Here is a 22,917-nt window from a genome sequence, read left to right as displayed (position 1 = left end):
GTTTTCAAAGGGAAGAAGCTAATAGCATACTTCCTGACAAGGCCTAAAAATGGCTACCTAAAACTGTTTTCGGCGCCCTAGGTCCGACCGCAATAGAAGAACCCGTACCAATTACTCCGCTTTCTGTTACACGAGGAAGACGGAAGAGAGGGAGAGACAGAGAGAGATAAAATATCTTTATTGAAAAGTCCTTGCTGGGTTCGAAAGGGAAACAGAGAGGCTGGGAGGCTATAGCCCCGTAAAGCTCTCCTTTCCGTCAGACGCAGGACAGGCCTTGAACCGTAGCGGCGTCCTCCGCCAGAGCTGTTTTCTGGGCATTCCTCCTCCCAGAGCTGGTCTTCTGGGCATTCGCCGAGCAGTATAGCCTCCCACTGCTCAGGGGTCTTTATTTTAGCATTGTGGTTTATGCTGTGTCTGATATTGTTTGGAGCTGATGGGCATGCCCATATTATGTGATGGAGGTCTGCACGTGGTGTATTGCGTGTCTTACAGCGTGATGAGAGTGCTTCTGGGTGTATTCGGTGCATGGGTAGCGGCGTAGAGAAGGTGCTTGTTTGTAGAAGTCTCCATGTAGTTTCTTAGTGTTTGTTTAATGATTTGTCAGGAGGAGGGGATTTATAGCGAGCATTTCGGTAGTATTCGAGGATTTCTCCGTAACTAGTCATTTAATCATATTGGGAAGCTGTTATTTCTTGATCTGGTTCTGGGGGCCGTAGTTCTGTTTGGGTCTCTTCGGGGGTTTGTTGTCCAGAGGGAGATGGGCAACGCAAGTGACTCTCTCGGTTGATACTTGCACGGGCAGCGTCGTGCGCAACGTTGTTACGAATTACCCTTGCATGACCTGGCGTCCAGATGAGTCGCAGTTCTTCTGTGGGTAGGATGTGTTCGACTGCTTCCCGTAAATCTAAGTACAGGGCGCCGGATGTGGCAGATATGTTTTATTTATTTGAAGCGACAAGCAGGAAGCTTACATATGTTCTTCCGTCTGTGTTTTGCAAGACCTACTAATGTAAACTATATGCGCAAAAATACACACGAGAGATGCATGCTGTTTGAAAAACAGGAAAAATATTTGTTCTCCAAAGGGAACCGTACAATAACATAGTAGCATGAAAGCCGACACTGCGGCCGCAATGCAAGCGCAATCACCGAGCGACATTAAAAAAAAGGATAAAACGAAATAAAGAAGAGGAAGAAACTCATCTATTCGTAAGGCATAAGTACACGTCACATCGAATTATAAACACCGTTTGAGCGGTCTGAACGCATCTACCAGCGCGCGAAGCAGTACGAATTACCCTCCCGAGAAGCATAGCAAGCAGTTTCCAACGGCGCGACCTTGATGCAGCCCAATCAACTTCGATCGCAGCGCCGCCACAGTATTTTTCGTCGTCGCGCGCCTCACGGCAAAGCATGCGCCGCCCTAGCTGCTCGCCCCACTCAACCCTATTCTAGTACACTCTACTCGCACATCTGTTATGACTGTCTCGACAGGTTGACTTACATGACCGACGTAGAGTTTCAGCGTTGTTTTCGCCTTTCCAAAATGTCAGTGCACTGGCTGTGTGACGAGTTAGGCGAAAATCATCGTCTGCGGAGAAAGCGTGGCCGACAAATTACGCTTTCCGAGCACAGATTGGTGTGACTGGGTTGCGGAGGATCAGTTCGTGCGATCGCTTCGGCTCGCTGCGGCTTCAAGCGCTGTATGTCCACTGTTATGATCGACCTGTCCGGGGTGAGAAACATTCAAACGGGCTTCCCCACGTCAACATAAATGCCCTCCTCTCCGAGACGACGTCATCCTTTTCCAAGAGCTGACACAAACTGATAGAAGAAACCGAAAGTCGAGACGACGTCACTCTTTTCCACGAACTGACACAAAAGGATGGAAGAAACAACCGAAGGTCAAGACGACGTCACCCTTTTCCCCGAGCTGATACCAAGGATGGGCAAAGGGAAAGACAGGCCACAAGGTCAAGACGACGCCCCCCCCCCCCCCCCCCGTTCTCTATGAGCTGACACAAAAGGATAGAAGAAGAAACCGAAGGTCAAGACGACGTCATCCTTTTCCCCGAGCTGATACCAAGGATGGGCAAAGGGAAAGACAGGCCAGAAGGTCAAGAAGACGCTCTCCCCCCCCCCCCCCCCCCCCCCCGTTCTCTATGAGCTGACACAAAAGGATAGAAGAAGGAACCGAAGGTCAAGACGACGTCATCATTTTCCCCGAGCTGACACCAAGGATGGGCTAAGGGAAAGACAGGCTCCGGAAGAAGAAGGCGGCGACCACAGGACCGCCAGAGGTTATTTAAGACCGTGCTGGCCCCCGTGTTAATAAGAACCGCTCGAGACTCAGATGAGAGTCACATACATGTACAAATGAACTGAATACAATCTTTTCTATTTTTTTCATCATCACGATTCCCGGCTTCGTCTTCGTTTCCTGATTACTGCGGTGAAGACCCATCTCACCCGGTCGAGATTATAACACCATCGCGCCCCGCGCCAGGCCAGGTCCGGCGGCGTCATCGCAGTCCGGGGGCACCTCCAAGGACCTGAGGTTCAACCCGGACCAACCAACCTGCGAAAGCGAAGTGGTCACATTATATAGGAAGACTCAAAATGGACGCCGGGATGCCTTCCGGCGCAACAGGTGCCGAAAGCAGTTGTCGCCGTTACACAGTACCGCTGCACTGCACGGGTAGAGAGGCGAAGGAAGTTACTTCGCCAACACAGACCGCCTAGGCCGTCCGAACGTCCACCTATTCAGACGGCAAGTGGTTTGGCTCACGTAATGCGTGAGCAAAAGCGTAGACGTGTGACTGTTGAAGGAGAATACCGACGACTTGTTTCCTCTGTCGGAGCACGCCATCGCCGACTGAAGGAAGTACACCCGTGTGGTCGTGAGGGACGATCTGCTGGCGCGACCTCCACTCGGTGACCGCGGGAAAATACAGCAAATTGACGAGTGCCTTCTTCGTGGCAAGCGAAAGTACAATAGAGGCTGTCTGATGACGGGCGACAACGTTCCGCCGAGCCGCCAAAATTACGGCGGTGTTGCAGATCGTGGATAATGGGTCTTCGGCATGGTCCACGATACTCGCAATACTTGTCAAATTACAAGAGAAAAAGTAGCGAGCGCATATTAAATGTGAAGTTTCTCGACGTGAAAGGCGCATAAGACAGTGTTGCCAATGATGCTTTCCTAAACTATCTTGATGCTATCAGAATTGGCGGCCACGTGCTTCGATGGTCACACGAATATATAAACCGTCGGTCCTTTCTTGTACAAGCCGGAGATGGCACCACAACTGAACATTATATCTGGTGTAGCATTTCTCACTTTATTTATATATCCCCACTTTATTTAATACGACCCTCATAGGTCTAGCATATTTTTTTACGAAATACAGTTCGCCTTTCAATTGATTTCGATGACATTTGCATTTGGGCTCCTTCAGTTTCGACTGCAGTTGCGCGCAAGGCTGCAGAGGGCAGCAACGTTCACATTATCCTATCTCCTAACACAGGGCTTGACTGTGTCCACTAAATAGTGAAATTTAATTGCCTACGCATTCAAACCCATGACGCCATATCTAGACTCCATCAACGGACGGGCTATAACTTACAAAAAAACGTATCGGTTCCTTGGTGTCATAGTCGACCGAAACCTTTCGTGGAGCCCCCATTGCGTATATCTGAAAAAGAAACTGTCATCTATCTCTTGCGGATGTACAGAAATTCATGTGTGGGAAAACATAGAGCGTGTGTACGCTCCATGCTGCAATTATACAGAGCCCTGTTCCTGGGATCTCAATACTACAACTTGCCAGTGCTTGCTGTGAAACATGTGTAAGTCCAATAGTCGATCATTGTGGAACTTACAGAGTCAGTCACTTCTGCGAGGAGCTCCAACTGCTTCATGAATTATTGCAGCAATGAACAGCATATACATCGCTGTTGATTGTCTTAGTGCGAACATTCGTCATCTTCCCCGCATTCCAGATCACCCTCCTATATGCCCTCAGAAAGACCTTGAGCACATTTCCGGAAATTATTGTCCCCCATCAAGGTTGTCTTGCATCAGTGTATACAACAGCAGCAAGGCCTTCATCTCTCTCAGGGTCTATCAAACAGCCTCAACTGTGTCTTAACTTTTACGGAGATTACGAGGAAGACCGATTAACCATGAATGGCTCTGAAACAGACAGCGCTGCTTCTATTAAATGAGACAGGCGGGAACCAAAGCCACATCTTTACGAATAGGTCGGTGTCGTCTACCAGAAGTGCCGTCGTCATTCCGGCTACGCTAATAACGGTCCAGTTTAAAATGTCTTATATGACAACATCAACGGCGATGAAGCTTTCTGCCCTGCGTGCTGCTGAAGAATACGTCATGCAAGAGTGACCTCGCAAATTGGTGATATTTTGAGACTTCAAGGTAACCCTTAAGAGTTGGTAATTTCCCTGACATTGAAGGACTTACAAGCTAACAGCTGGCACAGGATATAATAGAAGATCACCCTAAAGTTCTTAATTAAAGGCATGACATCATATTTCAGTGGCTGCCAGGACACACCGGCATTATTGCTGGCAATGAGTTCGCTGACGGGGCTGCCCGGTCTGCCCATGAAGAAACCCGGACGGTTCGGGTCCCTCGGTCCGGAACCGACACAAGGAAAGTTTATTTTCTGGCTCGAACCGACACGCGTAAATATTGTTCTCCTAACCTTTTTAGGTGTCGTCTGCATATGCTCGATCCGTTTTTGGAGCTACGACTGTCATCACAAATTTCCCGCTCTGATGCGGCAAGTTGTGCCGCCTTTGGCTCGGGGTGGTATTACAAACGCTTTCTCGTTCCTCATTGGAATGTTGAAATGCCTATCTGCAACTCTAGCGGAGTCGAAGAGATGCTGAACACCTTCTGGCCATTGTTCCCTGCAACGACGCACAACGCTGCCTTTTCCGGACTGCATTAAACCAGCTTGACTCAAGACCGTGTTCAGAAGCAAACTTCCTTCGACGATGGTCGCGCGCGTCGCTGGCGCAGCAAGCAACGAGAGCATTACTTCAGTTACCGAAGGCGACAGGCCTCTGCAATTGTTTATATATAGACTCGATGCGTATCTTCAAGGATACGCGCGACAATTAACTGCTCTTACTCTCCCCTTCTCTATCTCGATCTCCTCTCCCTTTTAGCTGCTTCCCCACAGTGCAGGGTAGCAAACTGGACGTGCGCCTGCCTTCCTCCCCCCCTCCCTCCCCCCCCCCCCTCTCTCTCTCTCTTTATTGCGGTATCAGAGTAGAGGTGTAACGCTGATGAAATTTTGTATCCGGCCATCACAAAATGTGTTGCTCTCTTATCCATAAAATCACAATAACACTAAGCCTTGCATCATTTAGAGACACTCACGAAATTTGCATGCAGTAGATTGCAAGCCTTAATGGCATAAATTAATGATGCAACGGAGAGACTGCAGGCTGTGGCTCACACTTTAAGCATACTAACGCCAAGTGCATTCAGTACACTTCTTGATTTTGAGTCTGTTCATTTATTTCTCCTCCTGCCTTCCTGCGAATCCCCTCTTTCTCCACCAACATGCTTGCACCGAAAACTTGCATTTGTTTGAGCTGCCTGCGTTTGTCTCTTTCTCACCATCGGAACCGAAACGCATATCGTATTTATGTACATTTTCCGGCCTCCGACGCAACTCATATGATATAACGTGCTTCGATGAGCGCATAAGACTTTCCGCTCCCCTTAAGAGGAAGCTTTAGCTCGGGCCCAACTCCGACGCGGCCTATTCAAATACATGTAAAAACGCAAAAACGTTTTTCTGAGATAACCCCTGGACCGATTTTAATGAAATTTGTTGCATTTGAGAGAGAACGTTAAATTCTAGTGACTGTTGGAAGCGGAATTTTGATTTAGGGCTTTAATTTTGTTAAAACGATTTTCAAAAATTCAGACGTTTGAAAAAAATAGAAGCACGAAGTTTACAAGCTAATAGCTCTGCATCAAGAACAGATATCGCGATTCTGTAAACGGCATCCATTAGACCATTCAAAGCGGACAAATTTGATGTGTCAGTTTGCATCTTACGTGAATTGTTACGTTGTTTACGAAGGTTCTGCAAAAGTTATAATTACGCATTACTCCATTTTTTTAGGTTCATGTGTAACATATCAGTTTTGTCCGCTTTAGATGTGCTATCAGGTACAATTCACAGAATTGCGATATCATTTTTTCTTGCTGAGTTAAGGAGTTTTAAACTTGATAGTTTCGTTTTCTGAAAACTTGCGATTTTCGCCAAATTTTTATAAAAATTTGACGACCTAAATCGAAAATTTGAAACCAACAGTCACTAGATTTTAAGCTTTTCTTTTAAATGCAGCAAACCCCGTCAAATTTGGTGCAGTGGTTGCCGAGAAAAACGAATTCTCCTTTTACATGTATTTAGATAGGAGCACCCGAGCTAAAGCTTCCTCTTAACAGTCTATCTCCAGAACTAGCGTACAGAAAACAGACTTCTATACACTGTGTGCGCCTTGCATGACCAACGCGCAGTGATTTTTGCAACGTTCAAAGAAACGGACTGCTTCCGTCGGCACTCAACGGTGTTGCCTCCGAGGCTTCTACGCAACGTTGCCTCATAGACCGCCTGCAAAACGACCAGCACACAGAGATAATTTGTAACCGTCTCAGCAGGCCTTAAATAGACATTCTTTTTCTCTAAAGAAAGTACTGGAACCTTATGGCAGAGAGCTGAGCTATAGTTATAACATTACCATTTGATGCATTTCCAGCGCTTAAGGGGACAGAGGAAATACTAAGAGAAGAAAAGACATCAGAGCAGGCAGGACGCTCTTCTTCAAATGACGACCAGCATCTCCGAGAAGAAAATACAACAGACAAGGCAACAACATTTCCTAAATATCATGTATTTAAAAAACAATGACAGGGAAGACGCTGGTCTTCAGTTTAAGAACAGCATCCCACCTGTCCTGTTGCCTTTTTATAGCGAAGCTGTATATGGCTAGCCGATTCGTCCGTCCGCGCGTCTGTCGGTCGCCTATACGCCGAAAACTCCTCTGGCGCAACCCCATGCGCACGCGCGAAAAAAAAAAGTGAGAAAGAGAGGCGCGCGATTAGCCTACACCACCTAGATAGCACAAGGCCTGTTTAATATGATCCATGACGTCACCCGAAATTTCCATTGACAAGGTTGGCGTTGGCGTGATGAAAGCGGTGACGTCAAAACCACTGTTGCCTACTAGGGAGCATCTCCATTAGATTCTATGACATCATGGATCGGAGTGAAAAGGCCTTGTGCTATCCAAGTGGTGTTGGATTAGCTGTGCCAGTAGTGACGTCGTTTCTCTCCGTCGCAGCCGAGCTCGCGCGCAGCAGTTTCTCTCCGGCTCCGAAATTGGTAGGTAACGCGTCATACGTACTCCTTAGGAGCGGGCAGCTTTCGATCGGTAACGCCGCGAGCACAACGAGCTCGTCTAAGCCGTGCCGATGCTGCATCCCGGGCACAAGAACAGGCTTGTGCAGCCGAGCGCACGCAGCAACTGCGTACCGAGGATCCGGCAGCCTACCAAGCCGTCCTTTAATGAACCGTCGGGATTAACGCAGTGATAAACGCCGGGGCCGCATGTTTCAGATTCGCTGGTTAACCATCTGTACGGAGTGCTTGGGCGGAGATTTTTTTTTTGTCTTAGTATTTCTTGTTTCCCTCTAAGGGCTGGAAATGTATCAAATACTTTAGCCTTGGTTGTTTCTCGCTAAACCGTGACGAGCTTTTTCAGTCTTACCTGGTCTTACAGGTTCACAGTGGTCTTACAGTGCCTTCTAAACTTTGTGTTGTTTTCTTTTTGTGTCTTTGTGCGAGCGTGCTTGGTAAGCCAATAAGACTTGTTCGCGTAAATTACGTTTCAAACTCTTGCATGCCAACTTTTTGACCATGTGTGCAGGACATTTGCGGTGTTCTCAGATTGTGTCCAGGCTATTTGCTTGCATCTTGTACGCCTACGCAACAGTGCACTGATAAAACAGTATTTTTTGCCGCTACATAGTGAAGAAATTAGGAACAACGCAACTCGCGGCACACACGAACAAAGCATTGGGGCGAGTGTTGTCATCTCAGTTTTTTTTTTTTTTTTCGGCAGTAGACGGCTCTTATATGTGAGTGCGTGTTTATTCTTCGTATGCCATGCGTTAGTGCCGTGCCCAAGCTATTCACTCTGCACACGAAATGTTTTTAAGCATTAAATGTTTTTAGCTCCCGTTGTCGGCGACCTTCAAGTTACCTTGAGACGTTATCCGGGCACTCAGAGAACATCAGAGCAAGTTGCGAGAACAAAGCGAGATCGTCCGGGTAACCAGTCAAAACTTTTTAAAAAATGCCATCTCTGCCCCCAACCCTTTGTACAGGGCCGCATTACATACGCTAGGTACAAACCAAAGAAGTAACGAAAAAATATTGCTTCCGAGTTCTTCCTAATGTTTGTTCACAATATCACCCAAGCTGTAACTTCAAGTACGCTGAAGTTTTATTTTTCATTTCCAATAGGGCGACGTTCAAAAGGCAGATAAGGGCACAATACATTTCATCTTTTGGCGCTGAGCACTGAGCGCCAGCGGTCCGTGAGTTCCGCGGGACGATTTCCTTTTTTAATTTCCTTCATAATTTAGACACTTATTTCCGAGCTACATTGGTTTTGTTTTGTTTTGTTTTTCCATACCACTTCTTGCTTTCTTTTATGTTATACGCGATGTTAAGGGCGATGTGCGGGTGAAGTTTAAAGTACGTGGGTTAATTTCGGGCCTTAATTGGCGGAATTAACTTATAGTACGATGAAGTCGAGGGTTCGACGGAAACCCGTCTGGTCGGGATTAAACATGAAGCAATAAAACGAGAGACACCGACCAAAAGAAGTGCTAAAAATTTATAAATCTTTAAGACGTTGCGGCTTCGCTACGGAAGCCTTGTTCACAATCTGAATCTGAAATGATTGTGAACAAAGCTTCCCTAGTGAAGCCGAAGCGCCTTCAAAAATTTATTCATTTTTAGCACTTCTTTTGGTCAGTGTCTGTCCTTTTATTGCTTCAACTTATAGTACGCGTTCGAAAACGTTATACTCGTACAGACGCTATTCGCATTACTTCACGGTGTCCTAGGCGAACCACACGCACCAGCGAGTTGGTATTTAAAGAGAAAATGTTATATCAGGGGTGATGTTAGGACAAAGTTTAAAGGCTGTGAGTTAGATTTCTGTAAATACTTACAATATGCTCGTCTTCTCCATCTTTAGAAGATGTTATACAAAGCGGGTATAACGCCTTCCTGTGGTCCTGGGAGGACCAAATATGACACCGAGTTTAAATTTGCAGGGAATGGATGTCATGTTCGGGCAAAGCTTAATGCATCTGGGCTTTGGGAAAAGTTACCATTACAAGCGCTCGGCTCGAAAGCAACAACATTGCTGGAAATTGGGTTGAAATTTGTGGGGATGCGCGACTCTCGCGCGTCCCCTGATATCTTGTTTTCCCGCATAGCTTTTATCTCCTGCAGTGGGGCTTCGCCGCGTGGCCTGGCGCCCGCGGGTGGTTGAAGCGCAGTACGAGAGATGGCGCGAGTGTTGCGCTGCGGCGGGGTTACTTGGGCGCAAGGGAGAACACGCTTGCTCTTCGGGGCTGCGAGTCGAGGTACGACGCGGACGTCCCGTGCGTACACTGATCCATGCTTCTGCGAGACCGTCTCGTGTGGCATCCATCGAACGCGCCACCGTTCGCGTGACCGTACGCGCGAACGACCAGGCCTTGGGATCCAGCATGGGGCGAACATATTCGCTCGCTATCCGGTCGCGGTGAGTCGGACTTTCTAGATTTGTCGCGCGCCCATCGGCATGTTTTGCGGATAGCTACTCGGCTAGCAGGCATTGATCTATGAAAGGTGCAATAAATGCCCTTGTGATTGTTTGGACTACTGTTCTGTCGTTCCTTTGTCCCAAGAGCACGGGAGGAGAACCCCACAAATTCTACAAGGTCTCGTAAGCCTTCCCGATTCTACTATTGTCCAACACCGGCGGCGCAAGAGAGGGTAATGTTCAATACAGATTCAGGCTCATTGCATTAATTACACAGAGGGACAGAAATAGGCCAGATCTGAACAAATAGAAATTTACTGCGTGGCAAACGGAGCTACATCGCACGCAAGCTTTATCTTACTAGTACCTCATTGCTGGTTTAATATTTTTTTTTTCTGGCACAAATATGGGAAGGTGAGCCTAGCTGTCTTGTGCACTGTGGCGCTATTCCTTTTTGTAGCGCTTGCGTTCCGTCGATGTTGTCTGGGCCTAGATGAATGAAGCGTGAAGTTTTCATAAGAGAACGTCCCAGGCTTGACGACTGTGGCGATGCCTTGTCATCGAACTTGCATATTTCATTATAACGTCGTTAACTGTACGATGACATGCTGGCGATCGTTTCTCTTTGCGGACGGGCCATGGCTGGGCATCGTTAGCACGGAGTGCGGGATACAGCTGTTCGCAAATAAGCTTCATAATGATCGACATGATTATTATTTCTGTTTGCGGACGGTACATGGCTGGACATTTTTCTAATGAAATATGGTTTTAAAAAGAAAGTTAATACTGGAAACGAAGGACGCTGCTCGTCTCTGTGCCCTTCTGGTCTTCTTCCATGCTGCCAAGTGTGAACCTAGGAAGCCAATAAGGGTTCTTATTGAGCAAGACACCGTTGCGTTTCTCGTAACGAGTGCCATACTTAGTCGTATGCGAAATCGTATGCGAATGGGACCAACGGCATAGTGTTCCCAGTCGTTGTGATCTACTCAAAAGATTCCTGTAGCGCGCTTAGTGAGTGAAGAAAAATCAGGCGGAAATATAAAAATCAGTTTTACAGTTTAAGGTGTGCTCGAAGTTAAGCGTGTTCGGAAACACCCAATGTTTTCATGAGGTTATCTTTCACGATGTACCAGTCACGGTGGCTTAGTGGCTATGGCATTGTGCTGCTGAGCCCGCGAGTTCGCATTCCGGCCGCATTTCGATAGGTGCAAAAACAGAAACGGTAGTGCCCTTAGATTTGCCTGTACGTTAAGGAACCACAGCTGGTAAAGAACAAACAATTCGGGTGCCTTCCATTATGGCATCCCTCTTTAACCCACTGTGCAGTTTAAGCATGCAAAACGCCACAGTTTAATTTTATTTAGTTTTTCCGAATCCTTCTCTTCGGAGCTCTGAAGAAAGCCCGAAAAATATCCAAAGAAGTGGCGTCACTGCGCGCTGACGAGTCTCGATTGCAGAGCCCTCAGTCGCGGCCTTTCTCGCTGGTCATGTACGCTGCATACATGGATGTAGGCACACGTATGCAGTTCTTGTTCAAAAGACATGCTTCACTTTGCAGGAAGCAGCTTGGCACTAGGCGAGGATCCCACCGAAGAGGCTGCTCCACAGGGCCCCTCAGTGAATCAGGTACGATGCAAGCCAGAGGGTTTGCAAAAGAGACTGCAATGAACTCAATGAAGTGAACTTCACCTTAATGATAGGTGGAGAGGTTAACCGAGGTTTGGCATGTTACTACAGGTTTGACATACAGGGTGTCCCAGCTAACTTTAGCCAGAATTTAAAAATACGCGAATGCCATGTCGGTGGACGGAACCACGGTAATGTTGTTTGCCGTCGCTTGGAGGTATTCAAATTATTTCTTTTCATTCCGCCTAATTAGATAATTAGTATTGATTATTAAATCAACTTCTCAAATAATATAATTAGATGAAAAGTGTCCATGAGAAAATTGCAGAGCAACATGAAAAACTCCCGATACAGCTTTCTGTTGCTCAATACGTGCTACATAAAAGTCTTTTCCCCAGAGTGAAAAAAGCCCGCGAAAACACGCAAAATTGCCGCGAGACTGGCCGCTTGAGGCACTTTGCGTGTATTCGCGGGCTTCTTTCACGTTCGGAAAAAGACTTTTATGTAGCACGTATTGGGGCCATTCCACGCCAACTGTACTAACCGCGTGGCGCTCAGGAAAAATCGTTTCTCACAAAAAATTACGAAAACATTACACGCATATAAGCATTACTCGCACAGCATTTTCCCAAAATATTTTGAACGGAAAACAATTTGGCCACGTGAGCGCCATTTGAATTTCGCGAAATGATGAAAAACCAGGTGCTAAAAACAAATTGGCCAATAATCGACCATTTCGCGCAATATTTCAAAATTTAGGGTTTTGCATTGCTTGAACATTATTTTTCATTATAAAACAGTTTCACACAATAACTTAATATTTTTTAATCCTTAGCACCGAGGCGAAAATGCGAAAATTCTAGTGTTGCGAAATTTTTCACAAAAAGAACAGTCAGGAAAGGAAACCTGAAATTAATTTTATAAAACTGTCGTTAAAACTTACTATCTTCCAAAATTTTATTCTCGCCAATGTGCTGCTCACAGGCTCCGAATAAAAGCGTGAATTAAAAGCGTTAAAGCATTAAAAGCCTGGCAAAAGCATTATTTTGGCCTATGTTCAGACATTAGTAACACGCTAAGGTGATCCATGAAAAAATAAGCAGAAGAGCGGATATCATTCAGAAGAATAACAGCTTTCGCCACAGAAATTTTAATCAAAGTAATCTGCGTTTTCATCGAGAGAGAGAGAGAGAGAGAGAGAAACAACTTTATTCGGTCCACTATAGACGTAAGCAAGCTCCACGTCACCTGGCTAGGCCCACTCGGGGACCATCAGGTGAAACCTGACGGTTCGCGCTTCCAATTCTCCTGAGAGCAGGTTGGGCAGAAATATAATCCAGGGTGGCGCACATGGTGGTCTATATGATGAGGAATAAAAGCCGAGATCATCAGGATTTCGTAAGAATTTGAATCTTGAAGGTATGCTTACTTAATTTAGATCGACATTGCGCACTAAAACAGTACTGGAAGAATGCATATGCAACTGGTACGCCAATGTATCTCGTCGGACACATTGAAAATTAATATCTCGGAACTGGTGCTGTCCAGAGAATTCGTTCCAAGTGGATACGCTGTGCGAACTCTGCGGCTGTTATTCGCAGATTGAAATATGTGGCGTAAAGTAATTAATTAAGAATTTAATTAGCGTAATAGCGCTAATTATTCGGTTGAACATCTGCATTTCTCGTAGAAGTAATGGCCGCCTCATCAAGTAATTTATATCAAGGGTTAGAATTGTGCGATCCGCCATAGGGAATGTCTAAAAAATTTGGTGCAGCTGGAAAAAAACGCCCCATATATATATATATATATATAGATATGTATATAACACTATACATACAATATTGTATAGTTCACTTGGTGTCAAACCTGTCAATGTGGACATTATCGCGACGTCATGACCAAGACCGAACTTGGATCAGATCGCATGTCTGGGTAAAGCTTTCTTTTTTTTTTTTTACGACACCGCAGCGAAACAAAATGTCAATCTCTGATGCAGTATTCGTATTTACTGAGTGTCGTCCTTATAAGTCCGGGAAACGTGAAATTGAGTTTCTGCAACTTCGAAGACATGCATCAATACTTCCTTAAACATGTTAAGATAACCTGGGGCCGATATTTAAAAGCTATTTGTCAGTGAGAACTTTTGTCATTGGTCGGTTGAGTTTCCAAATATGCTCGCTTTCACGATTCACCATAGCCTGTTCTTGAACGGTACGAACTGATTTGCAAATACGGGCCTCTATTTCACACGTACTTATGATGGTAAAATATTAGTATGATATCTGCCAGCAGATATAGGCTTGCAAGAAGTGTCACTGATTACTCCGCCTGGTCGTTTGTATTCTTGCGAACTATCACTTCATCGGGTTACCATGAGCGCAACGCGAGGCAAACTAAAACGCTGCAATTGTAGAATGCACGTGCAGATCGCACTCTGTCAACTCCTCCCCTCTCAGTGGATTAGGAAGAACACGCTTCAGACGTGAAAGCAGCACTGTTGAAGACGTGAATGCACACTCTACGTGTTTGCAGGTGCCAGACACAGCCGACCTGAGCCGTCGCCCGAACGGTTTTCGAGAGAATGCTCGCCACTCGCTGGCCTCGTCGTCAGAGAGCCCATCACACAGGTCGGCTCCTGAGGCGCTGGCCTCAGGCCACGACGGCAGCGAGAGTTCCAGCATCAACGACAGCGAGCACGTGGCCCTGGGCCTGCGGCTGCCGCGCAGCTGCTGGGCCCGAGCGCGAGACACGCTGTCCACGTCGTCGGACAGCTCGTGCTTGGAAGACGACTCCTTTACGCGGATGGCTCTGAGCAGTGGCGGAGCCAGGCGACTGGGCGAGTCGCATGACTGGCGCGGCCTCGAGAGAGACCATGGTCGTCGCGTGAGCTATTGCGGCGACTACGAGGATGACGTGTTCAACGATCCCTCGTCGACCTCTAGCCTCGAGGTGCGCTTTGACGCTTATCGGAGCTGCACCAAATGTGCTCGCACGGCACACAGAAACTAACATAGCCACCACGTTCCTTCATAGCCTGGCTGCACAGTTTAGACGTAGACTTTAAGACTTAAACGTAGATGTGCTTGATAAAATCAGTTTGTTCAGCCCATGTGTTTCACCAAACAGCACTACTCTTCGGAACACTTAGCGGGAGCCTCCCAAAAACACATACGCACCAAAAGCGCATGGCCTGGACCTCACAGACACGTTCTAATAACGCGATGGCGTTAAGGGCCCCAGGTCGCAAAAAATACGGTGTCGGCGTCCCGTGTCCAGCGTCGACCGTCGCTTTGGCAAAATATATTCCGTACCATGAAACGCAACCACGCAGATCATCCGTGTAGCGCAAAGAAGTTACTGAATTAATTGAATTTCTCAAAGTAAAATACGTAAGAAAAATCGTAAAGTGCGATTTACGCACAACATACAGACATGATGGCGTCGGAATGTAATTTGAATATATGAGAAAACATACTTCTGTTACGCGGGAACTCAAACACAAACCCCTTTTCCAGTGTTTCTACCATACATAGACCGGCCACGGCGTCCGAGATTTCCCCGCGCCGGCGCGCTCAAATCTAGGAGGCCACGGAGCGGCGCGCCCGTTTCCTTAAAAGTTCCTTGCACCTCCAGAGGCGCTCGCCTTCGCCGAAGTACAGTAGTAGAGCAGCTTTCAGGTTTGTTTTATGCGGACGACACTGTTACTAGCTAACAAGCAAAGTGATATGGAACGTCTGGCTAATATCTGTGGAGAGGAAAGAGAGAGTTTAGGTATGAAATTTAGCGTTAAAGATCAGGTGTTATGATATTCAATGAAAACGGTGAACAGACAGTGTCAATACAGGACCAGGAAATACATCGCGTGAAAGAATATAAATACCTTTTTATATGGATAAACGAAGGCAACAAATATATGGAAACTCAGGAAAAACAGAACAGTAAAGGGGAAGAGAAATGCGGCCATAATGAAACACACAGCGCTATGGGGACACAATAGGTACGATGTGCTCCGTAGTATGCGGAAAGGTGTAATGGTTACAGGACTTACATTTGGAAATGTTGTTTGCTTGAAATCAGGGGTACAGTCAGGACTCAGGTCAGTGGGACGCCTCGCATTGGGCGCTCACGGGAAGACTACAAATGAAGCTGTGTAGAGTGATATGGGCTGGACAAGTTTTGAAGTGAGGAAAGTTCACAGTAAATTTGATTATGAACGACTGAGGAAAATGCAAGAAAGCAAATGGGCGGTGGGCGTGTTCAGGTATTTGTACACGAAAAACATTGATTCACAGTGGAGGAAAAGGACTAGAAAGTTTACCAGTAGGTATACGACCTATATGATCAGCAACATGGCATCAAAGAACGTCAAGCGGAAAATCGGGAGGCTGGGATAATATTATAGGTGGCGGCAATGGAAAAGAAACCTGCTATGAGTAACTACTTAAGAGGAAAAAACGAAATCAGGAAAGAAACAATTTATTATGTAACTCAAAGGGAAGCTCTTTACTTTTCGAAGCGAGATCAGGATGCCTTAGAACGCGTACTTATCAAGCGAGATACAACAAAGAAGCAGAAGCATGTGCTTGCTGCGGCAAAGCTAGGGAAACGATGGTGCATGTTTTATTAGAATGTGAAGATATCTGCCTGGCGGTCGATTTAGGCACCTCTGGCCTCCTCGAAGTCCTTGGGTTCAGCGAGAGCAGGGGGAAAGTAACCATGTCCGCAGTAGAGATTAGTAATAGGCGATTGGAAGATTAGTGGAAGTAGGGAAATGGCAAACAACGGAGGCGTACAAAAAACGAAGTTCACAATAGGGGCCCAGAAAGTTCGGTTCTGGTAATTTATCGTGGTTGCTTTTTTTTTTCTATTCTTTTTTGACATAGGTAGGACATTAGAGAATATAATAATAAGAGGTTGGTGACGCCACCCACTGCCCCGTTCCAAAGGGGACCCTCATAGCATCCATCCACCCATCCATCCATCCATCCATCCATCCATCTTCGCGACCTACGCAAGCGAAACGACGCGTTTTTACCAGAAAGGTCGCCTTCAAGCATAGCGTTCGCCGCCAGCGTTTTCCGGTAAACATTACGGTTACATAAGCTGCAGTTGCCGGGAAGTGTGAGAAGCTGTCAGGGATCTTTGAGTGCTATCGTGTATCACTCTTAAAGGCGAAGCTTAAGCGTCCTCCAAATTTTTTCTCATGCACTCTTACCGCCGAACAGCGTTATTTACCACTGATAATAGCCGAGTGACGGCGTTGCCTGGCATCATAAGAATCACATATACTCACCTGAAGCGAGCAGTTGTAGTTAGGAGCCGAACTGACACAGTTCGGCCTAACTGCTGCTTCTCGAGCCGTCTGACGTCTCCAGCGTTGGGGAGAGGGATGGACCTTGGTTGCTGGCCACGGACAGCTCCCACACGTCGCGAACCGTTTTGCCGGATTCACGTAAACGTCCCGATAATTAAGGAGGCTACTACGGCTGCTCTGCGGTCACTGTTTACGTATGTAATTGGTTAGGTTCAGGCGTGTTGTGCAAGTCAGATATGCCTCGGCAAAATTAGACACTCAGCCAACAATATTTTGATGCGATTAGGATAATTAGGCTACTTCATCCACTTTGGCGAGATGTTTCAGTCTGCTATCTAGCCCCTGAAACGTCGCTCTCGCTCGCGAAAGAAAAAAAGCAAGTTATATGTTCAACAGTTGGTTTCCAACCCGGCTCCCGCAGCACTGCATCCCTATGCTCAACCCTTAGGTCATGGGCGCACGCCAACACATACCAACAAATACAGTCGTGCAAGGCAGCGCTTCGAGACGCTTGGCACGTGAGTCGCATCGCATCGCAACAAATAACTGATAAAAATGTGAACGCGGGCTCTTCTAGCTGACAATGAAAATCAGTTTTACATCTGGAAAATAAGTCTATGCAATCGCACCGTAGTTCATTCGAAGTCGATATGCTGAAGCACAATTCTACAGTATCAGCGGGGCAAAATTGACTGCGGTTGGGAGGCCGCATTGGTTAAGCTTTCTTTGTGGCGTCCGCGAACCCGAAGCAATGGAACTCTCAAAATGATCACTACAGATTGCCAATGAAGGTGTCTCCAGCACTATGGTGAGTCGCGACATTGTTTGAATGCTGATCGCATTAGCATCGACATTCATCGTGAGATGGGTGCTGCGGATTTTTTTTCTCTGTATGCATCCATTCAAACTCAGTGGCATTAACAGTGGTTAACACTCACACTCATCGCTAGCGAGTAGCAATCTATCGCAAGTGGTTGGCAATTCATAGTGATATTATCACTGTACTAACGAAAACACAGCTTTCTTCTCTGCATTCCAGCAGTGACGTTTCTGAGAATGGCAGCAAGCTTTTTGGTATCTGTATTTGTGCTGGGCACACCCTCATAATAACATACATATTCAATTATTATACAAGGTGTACAAGCGTGTATACTGTGCCTTTCACCACTTATTTTCTTTAAGCCGGGAAGGTAAACCAATGAAATAGGACGGCAGACTGTTGGAATAGTTGTGGTGGCATATTGCGCTGAGCGGAAACATTTGCGGAAAACGTAAAAGATGCAAGGCCGACAGGATAGACGCTCACCAGCCAAGCCAGGATTTATGGAAACCTTCCTAAGGCGCAGCACAGGCACACGTGCTCTGGGGAGCACGCGCATGCGCTTCGGACAGATAGGGCACGGGGAAAATACGAAAGGTAAAAAAACAACACGCACGTCATATCAGCGATTATCTTTTGTTAGTCAATGCATAAGAATCGAGCTGTCATCTGACGGACATTAAGAAAGACACGACCATGAGAAGATTTTCTCTTCACCTGTTAACGTAGCTTAGTTCTTCATCTATCAAGTGCACTGAAGGCATATTGATGCACGAGTGAAAAAAAGTTGTTAATCTAGCCAGCTTCCAAATTTTCGCGCAGCAGCCTACCCTTGCTCCTTCCGAGTACCAAAGTTTGCAGGCTGGTCAGAATAACAATATTTTTTACTCCTGCATCAGTGTACAGTCAGTGCGCTTGACAGATAAAGAACTACGTTATCTTAACAGATGCAGGGAAAGTATTTTAATGATTGTGTATTTATGTCTGTACGATGTGAACTCGGTTTTTAGGCATTAACTGCCAAAATATGATCGGTGATACGTGTGTGTTGTTTTGCTTTTTTTTTACCTTTAGTATATGCCCACTGCCAGGCTCGTCCGAAGCGCATATGGGTGCTCCCCATCGCATGCTTCCCTCTGTTGCTCCTTAGGAAGGTTGCAATAAATGATCGGTTGCTATTGACTGATTGCTAGATGCGCAAAATTGGGAAACAGGACACCACACAAGAAGGGGCACACGAAAAGATCGAGTGCTAGTGAGTGTCTGTCCTGCCTGTCTTTCCTCTCTTCATTTTTCCACAATTTTTTCCGCTCATGGCAATGATCGAGCAGACGCAGCTGCCCGATCTGCCCATGACGGCGTCAACTGCGTTGCCATTCCTCTTTCGAGAGCCGACGCAGCGAAAAAACTTTCCGCACTTGCGCGTGACCTGACATTAGCCCAATGGAATTCATCCGATTTCACAAGTGCACGCCTCCATACCCTGGACCCTAATTTACAGCTCCATATTCCGCCCGAGCTTCCACGACGTGACTGCACCCTTCTTGTCCGTCTATGGCTTGGAGTAGCATTTTCAAATGCCTGCTCTTTCCTTATCGGAATGGCCAACAGCCCACTGTGTGACTTCTGCGGGTGCAACGAAACGATCGAGCATCTTAGTCAGTGCTCTCGTTTTAACCCACAAAGAGCATTCCTCTCAGCCACCTTAGTCAAACTGGACAAGCGCCCAATGACAGAAAACAAGATCCGTGGAACCTGGCCTACGCGAACATCAGCGCGATCCGCTATGAAGGCGCTGCTGCGGTACTTGAAAGACACGGGACTTTCTGACAAATTGTGACTGTACACTGTGTGACGTAGGACTGTAGGGTGACACTGCATAGGACTAGGAACGCCTTTGCGGGCTGCGTGACAGTGCCCACAGAAATAGTTCGTGTGTACGTGCGTGTGTGTGCTTAGGTTTTTTTTTTTTGTTCCTTTTTTTTATCCTTCTTTCTTTCTCACCTATTGCATCCCCTTGCCCCTCCCCCAGTACAGGGTAGCCAACAGGAGATAATCTCTGGTTAACCTCCCTGTCTTTCCTTTGCCTTTCTCTGTCTCTAGTAGCGCAATGTTCAAAACCAATGTACTTCAGAGACGCCGTCCAAAAATGCGTCTGTGTGTCGAATCCGGCATTCTATACGGTTACTTGTTGGAAGCAACGGATTCGGGTCTCCCCGACACTCCCTAAAACTTTTAAATTGACATCACGTTCAATAAGTCATTAGTTTTAGAACATGCTTCATTACATTCCTTATTAATCACTTATGCGCAGTGAAAAATATTGAGAACTGGATGCGACGAATAACTTCAATCACACAGAATATTTCTTTCTCTCTTCTCTCTTCTTTTTTTCTAAAGTCATGTAGCTTGTAACCCGCGCACCTGTCAAAAAAACTTTTCTTTCATTTTTTTAAGAGTAAGAATTTCGTATATTTTTTCCACTGTCAAACGAACAAATGACAATTGCTTTTTACCTCTTAGCTATATATATATATATATATATATATATATATATATATATATATATATATATATTCATAACTGTTTCGACAACTTTGAAACAATTACGCTCGTGTTCAAATAATGGCACAGAGTAGCGCTTAGTTATCGCAGAAAGAGTGAGACGATATTTATAAGCGTGCTGCGTTCAGAAGGGAACACTAATAAAAGTCACATTTGCGGGCCTCTATAGCCATGAATGTCACTGTCTGCTGTGTAAAAAGCTATTACCCGCAGTGGCTGCTCAGCGGCTATGGTGTTGCGCTCCGAAGCACGAGTTCCCAGGATCAAATTTCGTTGGGGGCGAAATGCAAGAACGCCCGTGTGCCATGCATGGGGTGCACGTTAAAAATCCCCAGGTCATTAAATTTAACCCATAGCTATCCATTATGGCGTACCTCATAATCAGATCATGGTTTTGGCACGTAAAACCCCAGAATTCTTTCAACTATTGCGAATGTATTTCAGTGACGCGTCCTAATGATCGCTTCTTTTTTTTGTATCTGCAGGTCACGTACAACCTCGCTTGGAAGAGCCGTCATCAGCATGACCCAAGTGCTGCACATAGACACACATCTAACACGACAGATGCGCCAGCCCGTCTCAGTCAGGACCTAACATTTTCGTTCCCCCTACAAAAAGCGCGTTCGGATTCGCCCACAAGCTGCAACGCCAGAAATGAAACGGCTGATCTTTGCACAAAAGAAGGACGTCTTAGCAACAGCCCACACCGCATTTCATTCAGTCTGAGTGATAATGATCATGCAAAGACAGACCGAGCTGCACTGTCTGACGTAACAGAAAGGAACTACGAATCTACGTGTAAGTCGAAAGCAGAGAGGCGTTTTAGAAAAGAATGTTCATTGACGGATCATAAGCATGACCAATCAGACTTGTGGATTTCCCAGGAACCTTGTCACTCTGAAGCTCAAAGAAGCCACAAGCCCTCAGAGAGCACATCTTCAAGTCTACAGAGCCGGTCACGGGATGCTTGCCACAAAGGTTCGCTAACGTCAAGCAGGCATGGACAGAGTTCTTATTACATTCCACATACATCGATGATGGTCCCTGTGGCGATGCCGCAGAGCGCAAAAGAGCTTGCTTCATCGAATCAAGAAGTCACTGCTTTTCCTTTTGCAGCCGGCAGCCCGCCCTCCCCTCGTTACAACATAGCAGCTGGTAACGTAGATGCGCTTTTAGAACAGAGCCAGAAACTGGAATTTTCCCATGAAGACCCGACGACGCAGCATCCGAAGTCCAGACAAGAGCCTACAGAGAAAAGTTTTCTTTCACTTAGGTTACGTCGTCCAAAGAAAAAAGACTATTCGGCCATTGGGCAACTCTGCCGACAGACCTTGCCCCTCTCTATTAGTGACGAAACTGAATCTCCTCCGGAAACACTGAATTCAATGTCGGAGAGGTCTGCGTCGCCAGTTACGGCAAGGTCGCGTTCATTCAGTCGAACGAAGTGGCTGCCTCTTTTCGTAACCAAATCATAAATTTAGCACTGAATCCAGGACCACTAATGCCGGTGGTGTGTATGCCACATTTATTGGGTCCTTTCAGTGCTTATGAGAATTTTTATGGACTTGAATGCCATACGATCCAAGCGCCGTTCCTGGAGCAATGCCGCTGGACTATGAACATTTACAACGGCCTTTCGGGCTAGATGCCGCATTGTTTACCTGATCGAGAAAAAAACAGAAAACACGTTACAGAGGATATATTTAAAGCTACACAATGTTTTGTCCAAAGTCACGCTTGCCCCCACCTCCCACCATAAAAAAAACAAAGAAAACGTGTAAATCCCTTCTTTTCACATCGCTTCGTTCCTGTACACATTCTTTTTCTCATTGCACATAGTCGCTCGTTACGCCGAGAGTAAAGGTGCATGTAATAGATCTGGCGTGGTGTGAATTTCTATAGCGCAAAATATTCCTTACCGAATATGTACGACTTTCGTTGCTTCAGAGGTAAGTAGTATAAATTAGCTGCTGCAGACAACTTGACCGTACAGCTTGATTGATGTCTTTTGGAACTTCGCAGAAGCGTCGCACACACGCGAATCTTTCACTGACTCTGTCAGGATCACAGAACGCCACTGATGTAGCTCACCTGTGCTGCATTTGTTACAGACAATGAAGAGACTCAATTGGCGCCCTTCCCAGCTCCGAAAGTGAATGAAGGGGAAAACAACGCAATACGTACATGAATATTGGTTTTTGCACTTCGCCAAGTGAAGTCGGTGAAAAATATCCAGGTCCGATTTGGAACCCTCTTCAAGGCAGCTCTGGTGTCCAACTGCGATAAAATAGTGCAGGAAACGGACGCATGCTATTATTTCCATGGGTAATACTCACCACTGCATAGTGAAATCCGGTTTTCGATTGCAAAACAAATTAGCCGGAGGAAGTAAAAAACAGCCTATTCCTACGGGCGCTCCATGAAGCACGAATGAAACGCTACAGCTGGTGCAACCTGCAGCGTCGCTCACAGCCATCTTGCGCAAGTAAGTGAATTCTTTTATTCCATCTATCTACTTAGTTTAGTTAATTAGTTGAAATTCATTGTCGAGCAGTTAAGCTATATGTTGTTGGACCCGTGGTAGTTGCGAAAGCTGTAAATTGTTACTGAAATCATCAAATTCAATAGTTTGCGCCCAATAGTTTGTGCAGTTCTTTTCCCACGCTTGACAGAAAGGACGAAGTGATCGAAAGGTTCAATGAGGACGTCTGATGTGAAA

The 22,917-nt window shown here is 46.2% G+C and overlaps 1 protein-coding gene across 1 annotated transcript in view; it reads left to right on the top strand.

The window, feature by feature from the left end:
* The window catches only part of LOC126548448 (uncharacterized), a 78,106-nt gene extending 56,031 nt beyond the window's left edge, over window positions 1-22,075 (top strand). The window contains exons 14-16 of the mRNA XM_055063483.1: window positions 11,429-11,496; window positions 14,032-14,448; window positions 20,684-22,075. Coding sequence (XP_054919458.1) covers window positions 11,429-11,496; window positions 14,032-14,448; window positions 20,684-21,673 — 1,475 coding nt within the window. The 3' untranslated portion in view covers window positions 21,674-22,075. The remainder of the gene's footprint in view (window positions 1-11,428; window positions 11,497-14,031; window positions 14,449-20,683) is intronic.
* The last annotated feature ends 842 nt before the right edge of the window (window positions 22,076-22,917 follow it).

Source organism: Dermacentor andersoni, chromosome 1, assembly GCF_023375885.2.
Source record: "Dermacentor andersoni chromosome 1, qqDerAnde1_hic_scaffold, whole genome shotgun sequence".
NCBI classification, from domain to species: Eukaryota; Metazoa; Arthropoda; class Arachnida; order Ixodida; family Ixodidae; genus Dermacentor; species Dermacentor andersoni.
The sequence above is the reverse complement of the archived record's forward strand: the minus strand, read 5'-3'. Positions and strand labels throughout refer to the sequence as shown.